The 23,713-nt window shown below is 51.8% G+C and overlaps 2 protein-coding genes across 7 annotated transcripts in view; one reads left to right on the top strand and one right to left on the bottom strand.

The window, feature by feature from the left end:
- Positions 1-2,187: 2,187 nt before the first annotated feature.
- On the bottom strand, positions 2,188-5,863 carry LOC143844963 (uncharacterized). Its single transcript, XM_077352854.1, has 2 exons — positions 4,522-5,863; positions 2,188-3,600 (listed from the first exon to the last, which is right to left on the bottom strand). The coding sequence occupies exon 1, from the start codon at positions 5,861-5,863 to the stop codon at positions 4,751-4,753; it is 1,113 nt and encodes a 370-aa protein (XP_077208969.1). The 3' UTR covers positions 2,188-3,600; positions 4,522-4,750.
- Positions 4,608-23,713, top strand: part of FAM83H (family with sequence similarity 83 member H) — a 41,142-nt gene continuing 22,036 nt past the window's right edge. Inside the window, exon 1 of one of the 6 annotated variants that reach the window (XM_077351268.1) lies at positions 4,608-4,762. Coding sequence is in view for 1 of the 6 variants with exons in the window: in XM_077351261.1 (XP_077207376.1) it covers positions 23,552-23,603 (52 nt within the window). In the remaining 5 variants the exon portion in view is untranslated. Of the gene's footprint in view, positions 4,763-5,534; positions 5,661-11,815; positions 12,046-15,397; positions 15,507-23,481; positions 23,604-23,713 lie in introns of those variants that run through there. The other 5 variants (XM_077351265.1, XM_077351264.1, XM_077351262.1 and 2 more) reach the window with 5 other exon arrangements.

Below are 23,713 nucleotides of genomic sequence, written 5' to 3'. Positions count from 1 at the left end.
TAATAAAATAGATACTTTGAGGTCCCTTTTTGAATGTCCTGGAAGGTTAAAGTGAAGACAACACTACAGATATCTGTCCTGTGATTTTTGATGTCAGACTTGTGTCCGTTAATTCTTTGGTGGAGTGTTTGACCTGTTTGCCCTATGTAGAGATCATAGGGACATTGCTGACATTTGATGGCATATACAGTGTTAGAAGAAGAGCAAGTGAATAAGCCTTTGACGGTGTAGGTGATTTGGGTTCGGTGATTGTGTCATTGGAGGGTGTGTGGCAGCAAAGTTGGCAACTGGGTGTGTTGCAAGCTCTACTACCAGTGTCCATGCATTTTTGTGGGTGAGTTCTTTGAGATGGGGGAGTGTTGTCTGTGTGCAAGAAAAGGTTTGCCCCAGTACTTGGGAAAGAGAACTGTCATCTTTAACCGCTCCTGCGGAGCAGATAAAATAAAACAGTAAGGGCCCCGAGGACGGGCCCTGTCCGGGATGAGGAAGGGTGCCGATTGGCCCCTTCCCCCGGACTGACAATCGGAGGGACCAATCAGCAGGTGCAAAGTGGAGCGTGGAGCACGGCTTGCGATTGGCCCCTTGCCGCCAGACTGACGAATCGGGAGGCGCAACGCACCTCCTGATCCACCTCCCCACATCAGCCGCATCTGGCCAACCACCGCCATTTTCTCACTAGCCCCTGAGATGGCAGGTTGCCGCCTGCCCGCACGGCGAGGAGGAGCCGGCGCCGGCCCCAGCCTCGAGCAGGCCGGCTCACCACTGCCCCACACGGCTTGCTACCACCCGCGGCCGCGCCCCAGCCTCCACCCACAACTGCAACAGCGGCCGAGGCGGCGCTGCCTTCCCCCACGGCAGTGGCCCCGCCGCCAGCCGCAGCAGTGGTGCCACCAGCTTCACCCGCCCCGCCTCAGGGGACGACAAGTTGCCGCCGGCCTGGCCAGCCTCAAGCAGCTGCTGGCCACCGCCACGCCAGCACTAGCAGAGCCGCCCCCAATGGCAGCGGCCGTGGCAACGGTGCCACCAGTGCCTCTGCCGGGAGCGGCTGGCGGCAGGAGATGCGGCAGCCGCAGCAGCGGCGCCGGCGGCAGAACACCAAACCACTGTACTCTGTCCCGCCAACGAGCACGCCCAACACCGTTGCCTCCCTACCCTGCAACGACTCAGGTAGGGCCTGCGCCGGGGGGAGACCTGGAGGAGCCAGTGGCTGATGGGGGAGGGTCTCAGGCCACACAGCTACCCCGCCCAACTCCATAGGACCGCTAGCGCCCGCTGTATTTAAACTGCAGCGGGCTTAATTACTAGTTATCTAATAGAGCAGCATAGAATCATAGAATCATAGAGTTGGAAGGGGCCATATGTCTCTGAGTTTATTAAAGTTTGCCCTATGAAAATCCAACATCCACGTCTGGCTACAAGCTTCCTTGGCTCCCCATCTCAAAAGGAATTCTATGAGGACATGGTCACTTCCCCCTAGGGTCCCCACCTCCTTCACCTCATCCACCAACTCTTGCCTGTTGGTCAGTATTAAGTCCAGTAGTGCTGAACCTCTTGTGGGTTCATCTACCATTTGATAAATGAAATTGTCAGCCAGGCAGGTCAGAAAGTTTCATGACTGAGGACGCTTTGCAGAGTTTGTTTCCCAGCACACATCTGGGAAATTGAAGTCGCCCATGATGGCTAGGTCCTGACGCTTGGATATTTTCTCAAGCTGCTCACAAAATGCAGCATCCACATCCTCTCATTGGTCAGACGGTCAGTAGCAGACGCCAACCACCACACTGTTTGTTTTCCCCTCGCTTATTTTCACCCAGATGCTTTCCACTGTAGATATATTCTCCTTCACTAGAATTTCCTGACAGGTAAGCCCTTTCCTCATATACAGTGCCACTCCTCCAGCTCTTCAATCTATTCTGTTTTTTTCTGAACAGTTCATATCCATCCACTATTACATTACAGTCATGAGACTGGAATGTTACTCAGAAAAATAAAATGTTCTGTCCTCTGGACCAGTGGTCCCCAACCTTTTTATCACTGGGGACCACTCAACGCTTGACAATTTTACTGAGGCCCGGTGGGGGGGATGTAGTTTACTCCTCTACTCTCAACCACTGCCCTAACACTCTCTGATCACTATGGTAATGTTTAAACATCCCTTCAAAATAAGATACAGACATGCCACAACAATGAACATAAGGAACATTTTATTTTCATGGAAATTTTAACTCATGACAATGACAAATCAATGGGAACCCTGAGCTTGTTTCTCCGCAACGAGATAGTCAAATCTGGGAGCGATGGGAGACAATGACACCCGAAGTGTGTTGTAAAAGGCCGGGGGGGATGAAGTAAAGGGCCGGGGGGAGGAAGGCGTCCTTTGTGGACCACCCCCAATTAGTCGATGGACCACATGTGGTCCGCCGCCCACAGGTTGTGGATCGCTACTCTGGACCACAGGCCCCTGAAGATGAGATAACTACCTCTTCTGCTCCCCAGCGTATTAGGACTAGGAGACATGTGCTGGTAATTGAGGATTCCTTATTGAGAGTAGAAGCCAAAGTGTGCTGACTGGTTGTCTCGGGAGGTATGCTGTCAACCTGGCATAAGAATTAAGGATGTCACAGAACGATTGTGAAGGATTACAATGTCTCTACACTAATGTGCAAAGTATGGAAAACAAGCAGGATTAACAAGAAGTCCTAATAAACAAAGGGGACTATGATCTAATAGGCATTACAGAAATCTGGTGGGATAACACAACTGGAACAATAGGATTATAGGGTACAACTTTAAAAGGGACAGACAAATAAAGAAGGGGGGAGAAGTAGCACTATATGTTAAGAACTAGGGGCAAAGGCCATTGTATCCCAGAATACAACAGGAGCTGGGATCTCCAGGTGGGGGGGAGGGAAGGGAGGAAGGACTGAACTGGTAGTGATGTCCTCCTGTGAGTAGTTCTTGTGATGGGTAAGAAAAGCTGGAATCTTTTGTACCTCACTTTTTATTACTCAAAAGTATCTCAAAGTGGCTTACAATTGCCAACACTGTGAGGTAGGTAGGGCTGATAGAGCTCTGAGAGATTCAGGGTCACCCAGCTGGTTGCATCTGAAGGAGGGGGGGGGAAATCAAATCCAGTTCTCCAGATTAGAGGCCACTGCTCTTAACCACGGCACAAAGCTGACTTCACCAAGTAGTTGTTTTGAGGGTGTCTTGGAGAGGGACGCATCAGGGTGGGCCATAGATTCAGCTTGAGCTTGGAGCTGCGGTTGACGGCTGATGATGCTTTGTTGCCTTTGGGGGGGTGAGTCTGAGTACCAGCAAAGTATGACTGATCTACCTCCTCACTTTCTTGGGTAGGTGGTCTTCTCCAAGAACGCCTATTATCAGCCTTTTAGGTGTAAGTCCTTGTCCGAGGAACTGGAGCAAGGCTGGCTGTAATGCAGCATTTTGCTCTCTGCAACGAATAGTGAGGCATGCTCAGAGCAATTGTCCAATGCATTTCTGCATCTGTTTGCAGCATTTATCACCTACTTTGCTCCAAAAAGTATTAAGGTGGGATTTTCAGATGGTAGACGACAATGAAACTAAAATACTGTAACCCTATAAATAATGAAATATAAAGGAGCACAATAAATAAATAACAGAACACCTATATAGCATCAACAACAGGAGGGGCAGGAGTTGTTGTATCAGATGAGCACTACAATTGAGGAATGCCCCCCTCCCACAGCAGGTGGCCCTTGTCTATCAGAGGGAATCTTCAAAGACCCTGCCCGGATGAAGGAAGCAGGCTGGAGGGGGAGAGGCTGCCCATTCTTAGCCAGAGCCAGGCAACCAAACAGAACCAGAGAGCTGCTGAGAGTATTTCAAGGCAGACCTTGAAGTGATAGGAGATGAACACCCTGTCTCACTCCAGGCAGGCAGAAATCCCCAGGGCAGTCCCACAGAGAAGGAGTTCCAGAAGTGTTTGTGAGTTTGTGTCTGTTGGGTAGTCCTAAAATGATGCTGTATAATGAGCCTAGTGGCTGGCCCACCTGTACCTTGGCATCCCTGTCACCCAAGGGGGGTGGGTGGAGAGAGATGTGCTGGGCATAGCTCCTGACTGCTCTGCTATAATTCCAGCCGGGGGGGGGGGCATTGGGGCCTGGACTCCCAGAGCTCAAACCGGGTGGGGTGGTGGAGGAGGTGGGCCTTCTGAGCCCATCAATCAAGAGCTGGCAAGCCAGGTGTGAGTCAGCTTCTTGCGGCCACTGCCAGATGTATGCCGGATCTCACCCATCCAGGCTGGGGGGGGGGGAGAAGTGGGGGTGGCACACAAGCAGCCCCTCCGGCCTCCTGGCAGGCTGAGGGGCACAAGCGCTGTGGCAGGCAGAGTGGATGCAGCGCGGGGTCTGCGGGCGCACCGGGACGGCCTACAGCGTGGCCTACCTTGCAGGGCTATTGGGAGTCTCTCTGAGCGGATTCGTGCAACACTCGAGGCCGGCAACAGTCCCAGAGCCTGTTTTACGGATGCCCACCTACCTGTCCCATCCGAGCCAGGCCGCTTCTTGTCGACACGCCACGCCTCCTCGGGTAGGAAGCCCGTCCCGTCGGAAGCTGGCCTCCTGGCTAGCCTCGCCCTCCTCGGCTGGGCTTTGCCGGGCTCTCCCCCTCGGGCCGGGGTGGGGTTTGGCGAGGCGGTGCATCAGGCGCCAGGAGCGGCGCGGGAGGAGACAGAGCCAGCAGCGACCGCCCCGCCGCCTGCCCGGGCTCACCTGGCCAGGTAAGGGCCCCTCGGGGGCCGGGGAGGCGGCTCCGGCCAGGCCCCGGGAAGTGGCGCCGGAGCACGGACAGACGGGCCTGCCGACGGCTGCCTGTCCTGTCCTGTCCGCCGAGCGCCAGCGGAGGCCGGGTCGTCGGGGAAGGCAGCTGGCGTCCGGGCGGCGCTTCCGCGGGCCAGCCGGTGGGCGGCCCGGCTTTCCCTTCCCTTCCCGTGGCCGAGGGGCGCGGAAGGTGCCGGGGGGCGGTGGAGGCGGCGGTCACTCACGCGGAGGAAGGCTCGGAGGGCTGCCCTGGGGCCGCCTTCCGGTTTCTCGGCGCTTTCGTGTTTGATCCGGCCGGGGCGTCTAAGGCAAGGCGGGCCCGGCCGCTTCTCCGGCCCGCAGCGCGCTGACCGGCCGTCGGCCACCAGGGGGCGCGGGGAGGGGACGGGGCCGGTCGCCGCCGCCGCCCCGACGGGGACGAGTCGGGACTCAGGCCGCCGTCGCAAGGGACGGGACGGGGACGGGAGGCCGGTTGCTGCCGGATGCCTGCCCGGGAGGGGTTGGGGGAAGAGGTGCGCGGGATGCGGGCCGGGCTGGTAGGATGCCTGCGTGGCTAAGGAACCGCGTAAAAGCGGCCGGGCCGTGGCCGGGCTTCCCCAGGCGAGGAGGGCAGGCAGGCAGGCAACGAGGCCTGCCCACGGACGGGGCGACAGCCGCTCGCACTGATCCGGAGCAAGAAGCTGGCGCGGGCCGCAGATGGGCCTCGGCGGGGATCCCGAAAGAACAAGCAGGCTGCGCTGGCGGGAGAGAAATGCCGGGCGCCGCCTGTCCTGCGTGGTCTTCTTCACTTGCGGGGCTTCTTCAGCCTGGAGAATGTTGCAGGGGTTCCCCAAAGGGTCGCCCAGCAGAGAAAAGTTGGTGCGTGCTGATGAGGGCTGATCTGGCTCAGGGGGAGGGCGGCAGAGATCTGGGAAGGGAGAGTCTGGACCGGCAACCGCGGTGAAAGGGGCCGACAGCCAAATGCCCGGCCTTGCGACCCCTCTGGGCCCCACTCTGACGCCTTTGGGAGCCTTTGGGGCAGGCTGGTGGCCGGGTCTCAGAGAGCCCGTGGTGTGGACCATGGCTGAGGGCCTGGAGCACTTTTCCTACAAGGACCCTCACGAATGTCTGGGGTGTTCAGGCTTGGAGATAGATGCTTATTAAATTATGCATGGGATGGGCACAGGTGAGCTAGCTTGGTCGGCCATCCATTGAAATCAGAGGGCTACACATTCAGGACCATCTTCACCACTGTTTTTCCCTGTCCTCGGTGAGCAGCTGAAACCTGGACTGTCGGGGGCTTTAACAGGGGGCAACACATAATCTGGAGGAGATCTTCACCAATGGCTGGTATTCCAAGCAAAGCAAACTCTGTACCACCTCAGCACAAGGCCTAGGCCTCCATGCCCTGCGTGTTGGTCCTCCAGGGCAACTGCCTGACAGGCCTGCAAGATGGAGCTCTTCCGACAGGCATATGGTTGAGGCCAGGGCGGATCTCTAGCCGAAACCAAGTCCCTCGCTCCCAAATAGGGAGTAATAGACCTTGCTGGATTGGGGGAGGGGAGTGGGTTATTATCCGTCATCGCGATATTGTGTTTTCATTATGTTTTTATGGGATTTTATTGTTTTTATGAATTTCTGTAAACCATCGCGAGACTTGGAGAGTGGCGGAATATATAAATGTAAATATAAATATAAATATAAAATGTTGAAAAAATTGAGTGAAGGTCAGACCTCTAAAGAAGAGTCTCTTACTAGGCACTGCAGGTCAGCCAAAGCTGGGAGTGAGCTGAGACTGGCCAAGGAATCTCACTATAACAAGAAAAGCTTCTTCAGATATGGGAGGAGTAAATTTAAGGTACATGAGGCAATAGGCCTGCTATTGGGTGAATATTCTCACCAATAGGGAAGAATTGGTTGATGAGGTAAAAGTTATGGGTGCACTTGGTAATAGTGACCATGTGATTTTGAGCTTTATGACCTTGGGGGCAAGAAAAGCTGTCCATAGTCACACATACAGGCTGAACTTCAGGAGAGCAAATGTTAACAAACTGAAAGTTATGTTGAGTAGAATCCCATGGTCAGAAAAACCTAAGGAGATAGAAATCCAAGAAGGTGGGGAGATTCTCAAAAGTGAAATACTGAAGGCACAATCATAGGCAATTCCCTTCAGAAGGGAGGAACTTAAAGAAACCAGGATTGCTCCATAAACAGCTCTCAAAAGAACTGCAAAATAAAAAAGAATCATTTAGGAAATGGATGGAGGAACTGACAACCAAAGAATTATAAACAGATAACCAGTGCAGGTAGAGAGAGGGTTAGAAAAAAGCGAAGTGTGAGCTTAGGCTAGCAGGAAATGCTGGAAACAACAAAAAGGGTTCTTTAGTTATATTCAAAGAATTGAGGCTTTTGAACTCTGGTGCTGGAGAAGACTCTTGCGAGTCCCTTGGACTGCAAGGTGAATAAACCGGTCAGTCCTAGAGGTGATCAGCCCTGCCTGCTCCTTAGAAGGCCAGATCCTGAAGATGAAACTCAAATACTTTGGCCACCACATGAGAAGGAAGGACTCCCTGGAGAAGAGCCTAATGCTGGGAGCGATTGAGGGCAAAAGAAGAAGGGGACAACAGAGAATGAGGTGGCTGGATGGAGTCCCTGACGCAGTCGGTGCAAACTTAAATGGACTCCGGGGAATGGTAGAGGACAGGAAGGCCTGGAGGATCATTGTCCATGGGGTCACGATGGGTCGGACACGACTTCGCACCTAACAACAACAAAGTTATATTCAAAGTAAGAAAAAGAATAGGGACATGGTAGGACTATTGCGGGAACAAGAAAGTGACGTAACAGGAGATGAAGAGAGGGCTGAATTGCTCAATTCCTACTTTTCCTCAGTCTTCTCTTGCAAGGGGAATTGTGCTCAACATGGCAAAATCATTTGATGTGATGAGGGAGGGGAGCTGTGGCCTAGGATCACTGTAGGGGTTATCCATAAACACCTAGTTTCTTTAAACAAAAACAAATCCTCTGGGCCAGATGAATTGCAGCCAAGGATACTAAAGGAATTTGCAGATGTAATTTCTGAGCCTCTGTCCATTATTTTTGACAATTCTTGGAGAACAGGTGAAATGCCAGAAGATTGGAGGTGGGCAAATGTTCCCATCAAGATCTCCCTTGCAAGCTGTCCTTTGATGTGCAGGACGTATCTTGCACCTTTCAGTCATGTGATTCTCCCCACCAATGTGTAGGTTAAGTAGCTGCAGCATGCCATCCATAGATCAAAGGAGCCGAAGTCTTGAAAGAACAACCAAGGTGTCTGTTGAGGTCCAAGAACTGGGGGGGGGGGGAGGCAGTGATGGATTGAAAGATAGGGCTGGTCCTGAGCTCTGTCCTCAGACCCAGGCAAGGCCAGCCAACGGTCCAGGCAGCCCCCACCCCGACTGTGCAGCCAACCCTTCTCTGACAACCCGTCAGCCCTGATAAAATAGAAGAAAAAAGTCTCAAGCTGGCGATGGTGAAGTGAAGTTTGAATTGGTTCAAACCAATTTCAAAACGGATTCCCAGGTACAATATTAAGAATTCACTGGTGAAGAAAGTGAAAACGGACTATACCTGGGAAGCCCCTCTCCGACAAGCAGGAAGGGTCGGTGCCTGGAACTGGTTAGGGCAGGCTGGTTTCTGACACATTGCCCTCCCCCCCCCCATACCCTTTTCACAAGAATCCTGGATATGTTTTCTTCATTTTGTTTTCTGGAGAAAGAAGAAAATGGAGGTTTCCTGGATGCCAAATTCTGTCCCAGCCTTTGAAGTTAGGTGCCAAAGTCACAGAAGCATGGAATGTGGGTGGAGGCCACTGAAGGAATGAAGAAGGGTGTGTGTGCTGTGCGTGTATGTTTGGGGGGGTGACTTGTGGGTCTGCCTGGGAATTCCAACTCTCAGCCCACATCAGATGTGTTTGCAGAGCCCATTTGGTGGGCAGGACTGTGTGAGAGAGAGCTGCTCACTCACCTGTGTGCTGTCTGTGGTCATGATTTTGTTGTTGTTAGATGCGAAGTCGTGTCCGACCCATTGCGACCCCATGGACAATGATCCTCCAGGACTTCCTGTCCTCTACCATTCCCCAGAGTCCATTTAAGTTTGCACCTACTGCTTCAGTGACTCCATCCAGCCACCTCATTCTCTATCGTCCCCTTCTTCTTTTGCCTCCTTCGGGTAGGGAAAAGCGGCATATAAGAACCAACTCTTCTTCTTCTTTTTCTTCTCTCCCAGCATTAGGCTGGGAGTCCTTCCTTCTCATGAGGTGGAGGAAGTTTAATCTTCAGGATCTGGCCTTCTAGGGAGCAGTCTGGGCTGATCTCCTCTAGGACTGATCGGTTTGTTCGCCTTGCAGTCCCAGGGACTCGCAAGAGTCTTCTCCAGCACCAGAGTTCAAAAGCCTCAATTCTTTGACGCTTGGCCTTCCTTACGGTCCAACTTTCGCAGCCATACATTGCAACTGGGAATACCATAGCCTTGACTAAATGCACTTTTGTTGGTAGGGTGATGTCTCTGCTTTTTAAGATGCTGTCTAGATTTGCCATAGCTTTCCTCCCCAGGAGCTAGCATCTTTTAATTTCTTTGCTGCAGTCCCCATCTTGGATCAGTGATCTTGGAGCCCAGGAAAATAAAATCTGTCACTGCCTCAATTTCTTCCCCATCTATTTGCCAGGAATTGAGAGGGCTGGATGCCATGATCTTTGTTTTCTTGATGTTGAGTTTCAAGCCAACTTTTGCACTCTCCTCCTTCACCCGCATCAACAGGCTCTTTAGTTCCTCTTCACTTTCTGCCATTAGAGTGGTATCATCTGCATATCTGAGGTTGTTGATATTTCTCCCTGCAATCTTGATCCCAATTTGTGACTCCTCTAATCCCGCATTTTGCATGATGTGCTCCACATACAAGTTAAATAGGCAAGGTGACAGTATACAGCCTTGCCGAACTCTTTTCTCAATTTTGAACCAATCAGTGATTCCATGTTCAGTTCTCACTGTTGCTTCTTGACCAGCATATAAGTTTCTCAAGAGACAAATAAGATGCTCTGGTATTCCCATCTCTTTAAGAACTTGCCACAATTTGTTGTGCACACAATCAAAGGCTTTAGCATAGTCAGTGAAGCAGAAGTAGATGTTCTTCTGGAACTCCCTAGCTTTCTCCATGATCCAGCGTATGTTGGCAATTTGATCTCTAGTTCCTCTGCCTCTTCAAAATCCTGCCTGTACTTCTGGAAGTTCTCGGTCCACATATTGCTGGAGCCTAGCTTATAGGATTTTGAACATAACTTTGCTAGCATGAGAAATGAGTACAATGGTGCGGTAGTTTGAACATTCTTTGGCATTGCCCTCCTTTAGGATTGGAATGTAAACTGACCTTTTCCAATCCTGTGGCCGCTGTTGAGTTTTCCAAATTTTCTGGCATATTGAGTGTAGCACTTTTACTGCATCGTCTTTTAAGATTTTGAATAGTTCAACTGGAATGCTGTCACCACCACTCGCTTTATTGTTGCTCAGACCTCCTAAGGCCCATTTGACTTCACATTCCAGGATGTTTGGCTCCAGGTCAGTAACTACCCCATTGTGATTATCAGGGATGTTAAGCTCGCTCTTGTATAGTTCTTCTGTATAATTTCGCTAATTTCACGGTCCGTCTTGGGTGGCCCTGCATGGCATAGCTCATAGCTTCACTGAGCTACGCAAGCCCCCTTGCCATGGCAAGGCAGCGATCCTTGAAGGGGGGGGGTCATGATTTGGCCTTAGGCAAATTTCCTGGGGGCCAGGAGGAGCCATCTTCATGCATGGGCCACGTGGGTGGGCAGTTGCTCTGACTCTCTATAGCTGACCTTTTAGAAGTGTGAGAAGGTGTCTAGATTTTTTGAGGTGTATGCTGGCACGGGGGGGGGGGACGGACTGCTGGGGTAGAGCTGAAGGCAGGTGGAAGCGTAACTCCTCTCCTGTCTTGCTGCTGCTGCGGAAGGGTCCGAGAACCAGATCTCTTATGCTGGCCAGCCTCCTTGGAAGCTGCAGTGCATAGATAGAGGAGGAGGAGGAGGGTCATGTTCCTGGGCCCATTCTTGTGGTGAACCTGGCGGGTCTCCCTGGGAGAGGGCAGGAGAGGCTGGCCCAGCCGGAGCTCTCTCTGTCAAGGGTGTCCTGGCTTGGTCAGGCCAAGGACCTCCTGTCTTTCCAAATAAGACAAGCCAAGCAGCCATTGCAAACCCTCATGGATGTTCTGGAAGCTGTTTCCCTTTGGGGTCTCTGCAGCTCCCTGGAGGACAGCAGAACCAGAGACGAGCCCTGTGGGGTCAGTCTTGTGGGCCTTCTGCATCACCCTGTGGCCAACCCATGGGCCCCTGAGGCCAGGCCTGCCACTGCCCTGCCTCCTGGGACTGCCACTGACTATGGAGACTCCCTTGATTCACTGTGGCTTGCGGCTGCAGGAAGATGACCCCCTGACTCTGCCTCCCCCCACCCCCCTGTAAAGCTCCCCTGTCCACAAGGGTGACTCAAGGCAAGAAGGCGTTCCTTTTGACTTCGTGGGGTGCCATTCAGTTGCGGAAGGATAAGGGAGGGCCAGCCTCTCTCTTAGAGCTTAACCTCCCTTACAGGGATGATATGAAGATAAAAGGAGAGTTCCTGGTGGCAGGGCAGGCATGGTCAGCACCGTGCTTCTCCCAGGCAGCCCCAACTGGGGTCTCAGGGCCTGGAACATGCACACTTCTCCTTTTTCTCCCTTCAGAGGCAGGGGCTCCTGCCCTCCTTCCAAGGGGTGCCAAGGCCTGAGCTAGGTTGACCTCTGGGCACAAGGGAGGTCTCCTGTGGTAGCGTGGTCCTTTCTGTCCCAGAAGGCCAAGCAAGGTGGCCTCCCAGCCTGCTCCTTCTAGTGGGGCAGGCCTGGCAGAGAGGCCTCGGCACAGCTGGCGGGTGTGTCTGAAGCAGTCGAGCCGGTTTGGCCAGGCAGTGCTCTGGTGAGAGGGCGGGCTGGGAACCCGCAGTGCCGCCCAGCACTGAGAGCCCAGCACGTAGCAACAAGCCCTGCCGGTGCAGGCTGTGGCAGGAAGGAGGCAGGCGGTGAGTCTGGGAGATGCGGCCTGGCAAGATCGCGGTGTGGCTGGGGGACAGCGCAAGTAGGCAGACCTCGGGGCTTGGGGGGCCTGCCTCCTGAACACACAGGGAGCTGCGTGGCAGGACGGAGCCAGAGGAAGGCTATCCCAGTGGTCCTGGGGGCCTGCAGGTAATGGCAGCAGCTGGCTTTGGGGCCTCATGCTGTGCTGAAGCAGTGGCGTGACATGGGCCTCACGTGGGATTTAGATCCCAGCCCAGGGGGGGGGGGGCACAAGCACCTCTGAAGTTGCCTTGAAAGTTTGGGGGGGGAGGCAATCATTTAAAGAGTCTGCAGTTTGTACTGTTGTCTGGTTAAGATCCGTGTGAGTACTTGGGCAGGGAGGCAAAGCCCTCGGAGGGATCCGTGGGCTGCCGCCATCTCTGTGGCATGTGCCAATGCTCTGGGCCCATGGGCCGCTTGGAAAGGGGGGTACCTTGCCCTATTGGCAGCATTGGGTTGGGTTGTGCTGGGATTTGAAAGCAGAGAGTACTCCAGTGATGGTGGTGGGAGGGGGGAGAAGGCCCTGAAGGTAAGGTTGTTGTGAATGCCAGGGGTTTAAACTGCAGAGAAGGGCCCACCCAGGATACAGGCTCCCAAATGATCCTTGGTTATCTAAGGGGAGGCTAGGCCCTCACCTGAGGCCTTGGAGTTTTCCTCCTCTCAGCAGTGTGGTGGAAATCTAATGGGCCTCTGATGGCCTGCAAAAAGCAGTGGATTTGGTTGGAGAAGACCAGAGGGCTCTGTAGGCGTGGGACTGTCCTAAGCATTTCCTCCCTTGGTCTGTCCTTTGTAAGACTCTTGGAAACAAGCCATCTTGTTTTGCATCTGTATGGTTTGGTTCGTATATGGAAGGAATAGAATTTCCAAGCCAATATAGGTCAGCATGTGTAGAATCCTTTAGTACTGGGCTCAGGTGGGTCGTTGTATGGGTCTGAAGCAGCAGAACAAAGTTTGAGTCTGGGGCACTTTGGTGAGCAACACAGTTCTATTCTTCGGTGTGTATGTGCACTTCTTCTGATACAGGTATGCATGCACACGAAAGCATATTGCCAGCGTCAAACAGCGTTGTACTCAAAAGTGCCCTGGACCCAAACTTTGCTCTTTGGACTAAATGACATCAGAGTTTCCAAGTGTTACAAATGTGAAGGCATTTTATTCTGCAAAATGTGTACCCCACTATTCTGCTCTCGTAAGGTTCACTAAGTCAGCTAAGATGTGAGGATCAAGAAAGTACAGAAACAGGGAAAGGGGGGGGGTGTCCCATGACTGTGTGTGTGCAGATGTGTGCATGCCAGGGTGGGGGGGGGGATAATGGCATCAATATTGGTCAGAACGGTGGGTTGCAGTGTTGATAGTTCACTGGGCCTGATGCTGAAAAGGAATGACTAATTTTTCCTACTTGATGAGGCCGAGTGACGTGTGGCCCAGGAGCGAGGGCCACGTGCAGACGTGAGGTGTGTCTCTCCGGTGTGCTGACTGCCAGTGGGCATGCTGCCCCAGAGGCCCTGTCTGGGAGGCTGTGCCTGCCACATGGACTGTGAGGTGCAGGGGCCAGGTGCAATCTCCACTGGCTCCAGTACAGCAGCAGCTGAGGGCACCAAAGGCCTTAAGTGGAAGGTTTAGCTGTGTTGTGTGGCGATGGCACCCAGGGGGTCACTGATTTGTGCAGATGGCTTCCAGGGAGGGAGGTCGCTGGCAAGAAGTAAGAAGCATCACATGGGCAAGGGCTCAGATTTGGCACCTAGCTGGCTGGCGGACTGGCCCAGAAAGGTGGCCCCGATGGTGCTGGCATGTGCAGGGGTGAGGTGCAGTGGCTCAGAGGGCTAAGGCAGTGGGCATCCCTCTGCCCACCCCGGGCAAGGCTTCACTCAGAGTACCCTCTGGGGAGCCTGGCCCAATAATTTGATAACTACTCAGAAACCCATGAGTGTGAAAAAGGAGCAAGAGTCAGTCCCATTCTTATCTTGGAAACTGGCAGTATTCCTGGCTTCCCATTGTCCTTGTGGGGACTGAAGGAGAAGGGTGGACTGCCTGTGGGCATCTGCAAGCCCCCAAGTGATCAGGCACAGTCAGTTGCCTGAGTCACCCCCAAACCCAGCGGCTGGGAAGGCGACTGTAAGCCGCTTTGAGCCTCCTTCGGGTAAGGAAAAGCGGCATATAAGAACCAACTCTTCTTCTTCTTCTTCTTCTCTCGGGATCAGGGGCTCTGAGAGAAATGCAAATGGGGTGGGGGTGTTCCTGGTGGCTGGGATGGCTATGGGAACATGGAACTCCCCCCCCAAAGGGGCTGGGGAATGGGGTCCCCATGGTTGGGGATTGGAAGCTCAGATGGGATGAAGAAGAAGAATTGGTCTTTATACCCCACTTGTCTTTACCAGAATGAGTCTCAAAGCAGCTTACAATCACCTTCCCTTCCTCTTCTCACAGCACACAACAGCGCAACAGCTACAGCGGCACAGAAGGTCTGAGGATTTGCGTTGGGGAAAGTACTCTGTGGATTGTTGCCACCATCAATCGATTGTACTGGGGGGTTGATGCTGTTTTTATCTTTTTTATGCAAACCGCCATGAGCTGGCTGTGCCAGGAGTGGTGGTCTATAAATATAAACAAACAAACTGTGAAGTAGGTGGGGCTAAGAGGGCTCTGACAGCTCCATGAAAACAGTACCATCAGGACTGTGACTGGCCCAAGGTCACCCAGCTGGCTGCATGAGGTTGGAGACGCAGGGACTCAAACTGGACTCTGGACTCTCCAGATTAGAGGCTGTTGCTCTTAACCACTAAGCCAAGGATGGAGGGCAGAGGAGCATGTCTGGAAGCGAGGGAGCCGGGGCCTCCTACCCCTTCTTGCATTAATGGGGAGGGGGCATCCCAGGAAGCCTGCTAGGTTTGCTTGGATCACAATGGATCACTGGCTTTGACAGTTTTATTTCTGACATGTCTTTGTGAACTACAAATCGGTTCGAGGGGTTTGATTGGCTGGTTTGGCAGGGAGTTATCATGTGGCTGTGTTTGGATGTTGTTACAAAGTTTACTAATGTAACAGGATTAACTTTTGCTTATATATTCCTACTGTTATGATGGTCAGTTCTTACTCTGACAAAGAGTGCTTGCACTCAAAAGTTCTTGCCTTGATTAAATCTTTGTTGGTCTTTAAGGTGCTCCTGGACTCTGATTTTATTGTGCTGCTTCAGACCAACACGGCTCCTCCTTTGAATCTAGGTTTGCTTGGGTTTTGGAGTGGGAAGGCTGGGCTGTATAAAATGCAACCCTCAGGTCTGGAGATAGGGGGACTTCCTGCTGCCTTGGGAGCAGCATCCACATGGCCCCCCTGGGTCAAGGCAGCACATGTGCAAACTGGAGAAAAGGGCTGGTTGGACATCACCCCTGAAGTGATGAAAGCGCTGATGGGACTGAAATGTGATCCTTCCCCGGATTGTGTGACTTGCCAAGCTAGAAAAGGTGGGGAGAAAGCAGCCAGTCGGGAAGCGCTGTAGCTGGAGGCAGAGTGGCAACGGAGAAAATACTGAACGAGCATTTTGTGCCAAAGGGGCCGGCAAAGGCAGCCAAGACTTGCTGCTGCTTGTCCTGGTGGGTGAGTCAGGAGCAGATGGGCTGAGGGTCCAGGAGGGGAGATTTCCCCTGAAGGCAGGCTGGAATTCCTCATGGTTCGTGCTCCTTGGCCCAGAGGCAGAAAGGAAGGAGGGGGTTCTCCCTTGCGGGAGGGTTGGACTGCCAGGCTGGGGGGTGGGGTGCGGTGGGGTGGGGTGGAGGGGAGGTTCTGCTGCTGGCTTTCCTGTGTGGAGCCTCCCTAGGACTCTCCTTGTGGTGGTTATTCCCATGCAAGGGATATGGAACACGGGAGGGGGGGGAGGGATAGGTGCAAGGGCAATGTGTGTGGGGGGGATGAGAGGGACGCAGGTGTGCAGCTGGGATGACACTTCATTGTCGCACTTCGGTGGCAGTCTGACGGACAGGCATATCATGCTTAGGGCTAATCCTGCGTTGAGCAGGGGGTTGGACTAGATGGCCTGTATGGCCCCTTCCAACTCTATGATTCTATGATTCTATGATTCTATGATCCCTGCAGGGTCAGGACAAAGGCTCTGATGATCCTGTGGCATGAATTTAAGTTTCCTTTCTGGTTCATCCCTCCAGCAATCCTTTGTTGTATTTAGCTATGCATTTCCTCCCAGTGGGGACCCATAGCTCCTTCTGACGCTGTCTGCCTCTCCTCCCTTTTGACCACTCTGTATGGCAGGCTAGGGTATAAGAGAATAGCTGGCTCAGGTGACCTCCCGAGCTTCCATGGTGGAGTGTGGGGGGGGGGGGTGTCCCAGAGACCCTTTGTGTCTGCAAGTGGGCATGAGCACCAGGAAGCCCCTGTCCTGAGCAGAATATTCTGGGATGCATTCAAGGGCACCAAGCTTGCTGGACCAGCTGTTGCATCATGGGAAAAGAGCTGGCTCCTGCAGGTGTGCCCCATAGTGAGATCCAGCAGGGCTCTCCCTACATTCTCTGGCAGAAGGGCTCTGGCCAGGGGCGAACACGTGGGCTAGGGGAGGCTGTGGGGTGGTCCAGGGAAGCAGCTGTAGAATGAGTGCAATTTGAGGAAGGAGGAAAGAATGTTAGAATCAGAAGACATTTATTGGCATATAAAGAAAGATGACAGAAGAAGAAAAAAATACATTAGAAAGCATTATTTGTTCTACAGGACCTCACAGCCAGGTGAGAATGTCATTGGCTGTATGGTTGCCCAACCATCAGCTGGCCAATGTTGTGTTTTCTCATAAAAGCTGGGAGCAGCTGGTGCCATATGCCCTGCTGCAGGGTGTGTCTTGAGCGTGTCCTGCTGTGTCTGCATTCCCGTGGCCCTCCCTTCCCCGTGGCCTCTTGTGGAGCAGAACAGAGTGCTAGAGTGAGGTTGGTGGTCCATGCCTACTTCTGGGCCACCCGCTTAATCCCACCATGCGCTGTCAGCAGTCGATTCCAGCTACAAAGCTCTTCTGCAGGAGGACGAGGTTTTTATATGCCCAAAATCTCCTGATTTTGCCTTGCAGCAACCAGATAATTCTGCATTTATTCAAAACAGTGAGAACCCTCTTCTTCTCTCCAAAGGGTCTTAGAACAGTTACCTAACATCCTGGCCATTTAGCCCTTTTGGTCCTTGGGATCTAATTTAAACTCTTGGTGTTGGCAGCAGTAAACCCTAACTGTTATAATCTGTCAAGATTCCCCTTGTACAACAAGAATTGGGCTCATCTGATCAGCAAACAGAGGGGAACAAAGAATAGACGCCCCCCCCCCCCACGCCTTGTGCTGTTCTGAAACTGTTTTCAAGCTGGATAATGTTTAAGCCTCGGTGGTGCTGAGCACCAGTATCGTGATGTGGTTGCAGTGTTGGGCTAAAATTATGAGAACCAGGGTCAAGTTCCCACTCTGACCATGGACACGTGCATCAGCCACTCCCTTTCAACCTCACCTGCCTCAATCTGGGTTGTTGTGCCGATAACATGAAAACAAAGTTGTAACCTGCTTTGGGTTTTTTCCCATTGGGCAGAAAAACAGGAAGAGTTGCGTTCAAGGAAGAAGGAGGCAAAGACCTGTGCATGCTGGTTCAGTGGTTAAGAATAGCGGCCTCTAATTCGGAGAGCTGGGTTTGATTCTCTATTCCTCCTCTATATGCAGCTAGCTGGGTAACCTATAGGACCTATCACAGTCCTATTAGAGCTGTTCTCAGAGCAGGTCCGTCAGAGCTCTCTCAGCCCCACTTACCTCAAGGGTGTCTGTTGTGGGGAGAAGAAAGAAGGTGTTTGTAAGCTGCTTTGAAGTTGTTACCTGAACCATCCCTTCATAGTGTTGACAGTTCTATAGAGGCAACAGACTCATAGTACCTACAGCTAAGCACTACCTATTGGTTACTCTACATGTCAGGAACCCTAGCAGGGTGAGCATGAAGAATCTTGAGTGCAGTTGTGCATGGTGGCCCAAGACAGAGTTCAATGTAAGACAGAGTTATGATGAGTACTGAACTTCAAGGCCAACTGTAAAGAGAAGGATGTTGGCTTTCACACACCCTTCCCGTGTTTGGCTCCAGGCCTTCCATTTCAGTCAAAAGGGAGAGGGGTTCTGGTCATCCCAGTCATCCTTTTGTAAGTGACCAAAGTGACAGCTCCTGCAGGGCCCACAGCTCACCCGGGAGCTCATTCCACCAGGTGGGGGCCAGGACAGAGAAAGCCCTGGCCCTGGTTGAGGCTAGGCGCGCTTCTCTGGGCCTTGGAACGATCAGTAGGTTTTCTCTCGCAGAGCGTAGAGCCCTGCGGGGCACATAGGACGACAGGCGGTCCCTCAGGTATGTGGGTCCCAACCTGCGTAAAGCCTTAAAGGTTAAAACCAAAACCTTTAACCGGATGACGGACAGCAATTGGCAACCAGTGCAGCTGCCTCAGCACCGGCTGAATGTGGGCCCTCCAAGGTGTGGCAGTGAGGACCCTAGCAGCTGCGTTTTGCACTAGCTGAAGTTTCCGCATCAAGGACAAGGGCAATATTCTGTTGCTCAACCTCTAAGGTTCCTAGCTTGTATACACAGATTAAGATGTGTTCCCTCTTTTGTTGTGTTTGGTTTATTGATTGATTGATTGATTCATTGGTTAGATTTTTAGCCCACCATTCTCCAGCGACTCATGGCAGGGTACAATATAAAACCCCCATAAATCATAATAAAACCCCATCCCATAACAGAACAACAAAGCATCATTAAAAAGATGATAAAACAACATTGGTGGTATAATCCCCCCCCCAATTCCTGCAGCCATCCATACCCCAGGGTGGGGTAAACTGGATGTTATTGCGTAGCCTGAGGAGAGTCCCCAGTTGTTCCTGGCTCTGACCTCAACCAAAGACTTAGTGGAAGAGATCCGGTTTGCAGGCCCTGCAGAACTGTGACAGCTCCATTAGGGCCCTCAGCTTTCCCGGGAGCCCATTCCACCAGATTGGGAACAGGACTGAAAAAGCCCTGGCCCGGGTCAAGGCCAGGCATGTTTCTTTGGGGCCAGGGACCTCCAGTAAATTAGCACCCGCAGAGCAAAGTGCCCTTCAGGGGGCATAAAGAGACAAGCAGTCCCTCAAATAGGTAGGGTCCAAGCTGTGAAAGGCCTTAAAGGTTAACACCAAAACCTTAAACCTCATCCGGGACAGGACTGGCAACCAATGCAGCTGCTTCAGTACCAGCTGGATATGGGCCCTCCAAGGTATACTGGTGAGGACCCTAGCAGCTGCATTCTGCACCAGTTGAAGTTTCCAGGTCAAGGACAAGGGTAGACCGAGTTACAGAAATCCTGCCTAGAGGTGACAATTGCATGGATCACTGTGGCTAGACAGTCTGGGGAAAGATAGGGTGCTAGTAGCCTCACCTGGCGAAGATGGTAAAACATTGTGTGGGCTACCCTTGTGACCTAACCTCCATAGAAAGGGAGGTTCCTGGCTGAGGACGAGATGTTAAGGTCCACCCCAGCCAGGGTAGGTAGATGTGCTTTCTGGTCTGCCACCGTTCTGCCCAGCCATAGGACCTCTGTCGTGGCAGGGTTGAGTTTCAGGTGACTCTGCTCTAGCCATCCAGCAACAGCTTCCAAACAACTGGAAAATATCTGGGGGGAAGTACGGGCAGCCGTCCATGAGGAGATAGAGGTGGGTGTCATCCGCATACTGGTGACACTCCAGACTATATCTCCAGACCAGCTTTGACAGAGGGTGCATAAAGATGTTAAATAATGTAGGGAAGAGTACCTCCCACTGTGGGGACCCCAAAAGGGAGTCGTAAGGGTGTGGTAATTGCTTTAGGATGCTTAGGGCTGATCCTGCGTTGAGCAGGGGGTTGGACTAGATGGCCTGTATGGCCCCTTCCAACTCTATGATTCTATGATAATTCCTCCCCCACTGCCACCCTCTGCGTCTGGTTCCAGAGAAAGGAGACAGCCATTGAAGGGCCATCCCACGAATCCCAGCCCCATCACGAAGATGGCTGAACCACCATGATCCCTCTAGCACCGGAGATAATCCACCAAGGCAACTAGCACCGTCTGTACCCCATAGCCAGGACAAAAGCCTGACTGATACAGGTCGAGCACTGAAGCTTCTTCCAAGTATGCCAGGAGCTGGTCTGCTGCAGCCTTTCCAACTACCTTGCCCAGAAATGCAAGATGCAAAAACGGGTGGCAGTTGGCCAGGTCCTGTGGGTCCAGCAATGGATTTTTCAGTAAGGGACGAACCACTGCCTCCTTCAGCACCTCTGTGAACTCCCCTGTAGATAGTGAGAGGTTTAAAATCTCTTCCAGAGGGCTTCCTATCTGCTGATCCCATCTTGAGCAACCAAGACAGACAGGGATCGAGGGGGCAGGTGATCACCCTCACTGACCCATGGAATCATCCACTTTGGTTCCTGAGAGCCGCCTGAATCCATTAAATATATCCCCCTGGGATGGCCAAGTGTCCTCTAGTTACCTCTCTGTATTAAAGGTGGCAGGAAGGTCCCGGTTGAGTGACAAGACCTTGTCCATGAAAAAGCTCGCTAATGCCTCACAACCAAGCGCCAATTGACTACTACCTTCCTTGAGGGCGGACAATGATCAAACTACCCTAAAGAATTGGGCTGGGCAAGAGCTCGCAGACACGGTAGAGTTGGCATAAAAGTCATAGAATCATAGAGTTGGAAGGGGCCATACAGGCCATCTAGTCCCACCCCCTGCTCAATGCAGGATTAGCCCTAAGCATCCAAGGAAAGTGTGTATCCAACCTTTGCTTGAAGACTGCCAGTGAGGAGGAGCTCACCACCTCCTTATGCAGCCTATTCCACTGCTGAACTACTCTGACTGTGAAAATTCTCTGTAGTAATCAAGCCTTAGTGTTACTCACAGTGCAATTATAAGCAGAGTTCCACCCTTTTAAGCCTGTGAATACAAGGAGTCAGCACACCTTTTTCAAGAACAAGTCATGTCAGACTAACCTCTGTTTTCCTGAGAATATTACTACCTTGCTGGATCAAGGGAATGCTGTGGACATAGTTTACCTGGATTTCAGTAAAGTTTTTGATAAGATTCCACATGATATTCTTGTTGGTAAAATGTGGTATGGATCCTATTACTGTTAGGTGGATTAAGAACTGGTTGTCAGGTCACACCCAAAGGGTGCTTGTAAATGGTTCAGCATCCTCTTGGAAAGGAGTGACCAGTGGAGTGCCCCAGGGATGTGTCCTGGGCTAGAATGAATAAAATTAATTTCAATCATGACAAATGTAAAGTTCTTCATTTAGGTAGGAAAAATGCATCATTGTAGTATGGTAGAGAACGCAGTGTGATCCAGTGGCTAAAAATGCAAATGGGATTCTGGGGTGTAGCAAAAACGGTATAGTATCCAGACCCCGTGAGGTGATGGTACTGCTTTGTTGTTGTTGTTGTTAAGTGCGAAGTCGTGTCCGACCCATCGTGACCCCATGGACAATGATCCTCCAGGCCTTCCTGTTCTCTACCATTCCCTGGAGTCCATTTAAGTTTGTACCGACTGCTTCAGGGACTCCATCCAGCCACCTCATTCTCTGTCGTCCCCTTCTTCTTTACTCTGCTTTAATTAGAACTCATAGAATCATAGAGTTGGAAGGGGCCATACAGGCCATCTAGTCCAACCCCCTGCTCAATGCAGGATCAGCCCTAAGCATCCAAGAAAAGTGTGTATGCAACCTTTGCTTGAAGACTGCCAGTGAGGGGGAGCTCACCACCTCCTTAGGCAGCCTATTCCACTGCTGAACTACTCTGACTGTGAAAAAGTTTTTCCTGATATCTAGCCTATATAGTTGTACTTGAAGTTTAAACCCATTACTGTGTGTCCTTTCCTCTGCAGCCAACAGAAACAGCATCCTGCCCTCCTCCAAGTGACAACCTTTCAAATACTTAAAGAGGGCTATCATGTCCCTTCTCAACCTCCTTTTCTCCAGGCTGAACATTCCCAAGTCCCTCAACCTATCTTCATAGGGCTTGGTCCCTTGGCCCCAGATCATCTTCGTCGCTCTCCTCTGTACCCTTTCAATTTTATCTACGTCCTTCTTGAAGTGAGGCCTCCAGAACTGCACATAGTACTCCAGGTGTGGTCTGACCAGTGCTGTATACAATGGGCCTATGACATCTTGTGATTTTGATGTGATGCCCCTGTTGATACAGCCCAAAAATGGCATTTGCCTTTTTTACTGCTGCATCACACTGCCTGCTCATGTTTAGTTTACAATCCACAAGTACCCCAAGGTCTCGTTCACACACAGTGTTACCTAGAAGCGTATCCCCCATCCAGCAGGCATGCTTTGCATTTTTCTGACCCAGATGCAGAACTTTACACTTATCTTTATTAAATTGCATCTTGTTCTCATTTGCCCATTTGCCCATTGTGTTCAGATCTCGTTGAAACTCAGAGTATTGTGTTCAGTTTTGGGCACCATAATTGAAGCAGGATGTAGAGAAACTGGAGCAAGGCCAGAGGAGGGCAACTAAAATGGTGAAGGGTTTGGAGACCAAGATGTATGAGGAAAAGTAAAGGAAGCTTGGTCTGTAGAAAAGGTGACTAAGAGGTGATATGTTAGCCATCTTCAGAGTTATTTTCTGTTGCCTCAGAGGGTTGGACCAGACCCAGTGGGATGAAATTAATTCAAAAGAATTTTTGGCTTAACATTCAGAAGTTCCTGACAGAGCAGTTCCTTGGTAGGTTATGGGTTCTCTTTCTTTGGAAGTTTTTAAGCAAAGATAGCCATCTGACAGAAATACTGCTTCTGTGAATTTAGACAGATTGTAAGCAGCTGGGCAGAAGGGACTGTGTCTCAGCTTGGCTCTTGTGGTGCTTTCATGCCTGCCCAGGAAGATGCTGATCGCTATATGGTCAGAAAGTGAACTTCCTCCAAACTAGACTGATCAGGGATTCTTATTTTTGGGGGGAGCATCATCTGGATGTGGAATTAAGGTCACTGTGGATGGGCAGGTAATTGTGTATTTCTTGCATTCTACAGGGGGTTGGACTAGATGACCCTGGAGATCCCTTCCAATTCTATGATTCTGTGATACTAAGATAGTTTGTGACCTGTTGATACCTGGATTTGGGAATTAGTTGCGATGATTCTGCTAGGTTGGTTTCCGATCAAGTTTCTTTTTTCTAGTTTAACCTAGAAATGCCTTTGAAAGTAGACTTTGGTACTGGGGAATCAGCATCGTCCATTTCTCCACAATTCACATTTTTTAATGTGGAACAAATCTACTAGTGCGTTCCCTCAAGTGGAAATGATAACGGACGTGACATCCGTCGTCCCACCTTAGGGAGCACACTAGTAGATGGCTGTAGTTGCTAGCAGAGCTTTGAGGCCCAGGGATGGGCCTTGGAGCTCTGCTGGCAGTGGCACCATGCTTCCCAGCCTTGCCCCAACCTCCGCAGAGTGGGGCAGACCTTAGAAGCAGGCAGATATGCAGATGTGGCAAAAAGCACTCTGGGGCCCAGCCCTGGGCCTTGAAGTTCTCCTGGTGGCAGTGCCCCACTTCCCTAGCCAGTTCCATGCAGCAGCAGAATCTCATGCAGCAGCAGAGTCAGCATGGCCTGGACAAGCCCTGCCAATGCTGCCCAGCAAGTCCCAGGCAGCAGTGGAGGTGGCACAGGAGCCCAAAGGTAAGGAAGTGGAAAGCTGTGTGAGTCTGCGTGTGTGTCTGAGAGGGGGGAGGGATCAGGAACAAGGTTGGGGAAGCAACTGATAAGGAGGGAGAGGGCGGGGGGGGGGG

The sequence above is a fragment of the Paroedura picta genome, chromosome 9 (genome assembly GCF_049243985.1).
Source record: "Paroedura picta isolate Pp20150507F chromosome 9, Ppicta_v3.0, whole genome shotgun sequence".
NCBI lineage: Eukaryota > Metazoa > Chordata > Lepidosauria > Squamata > Gekkonidae > Paroedura > Paroedura picta.
Note: the sequence above shows the minus strand (reverse complement) of the source record. Positions and strands in the feature narration are given on the sequence as shown.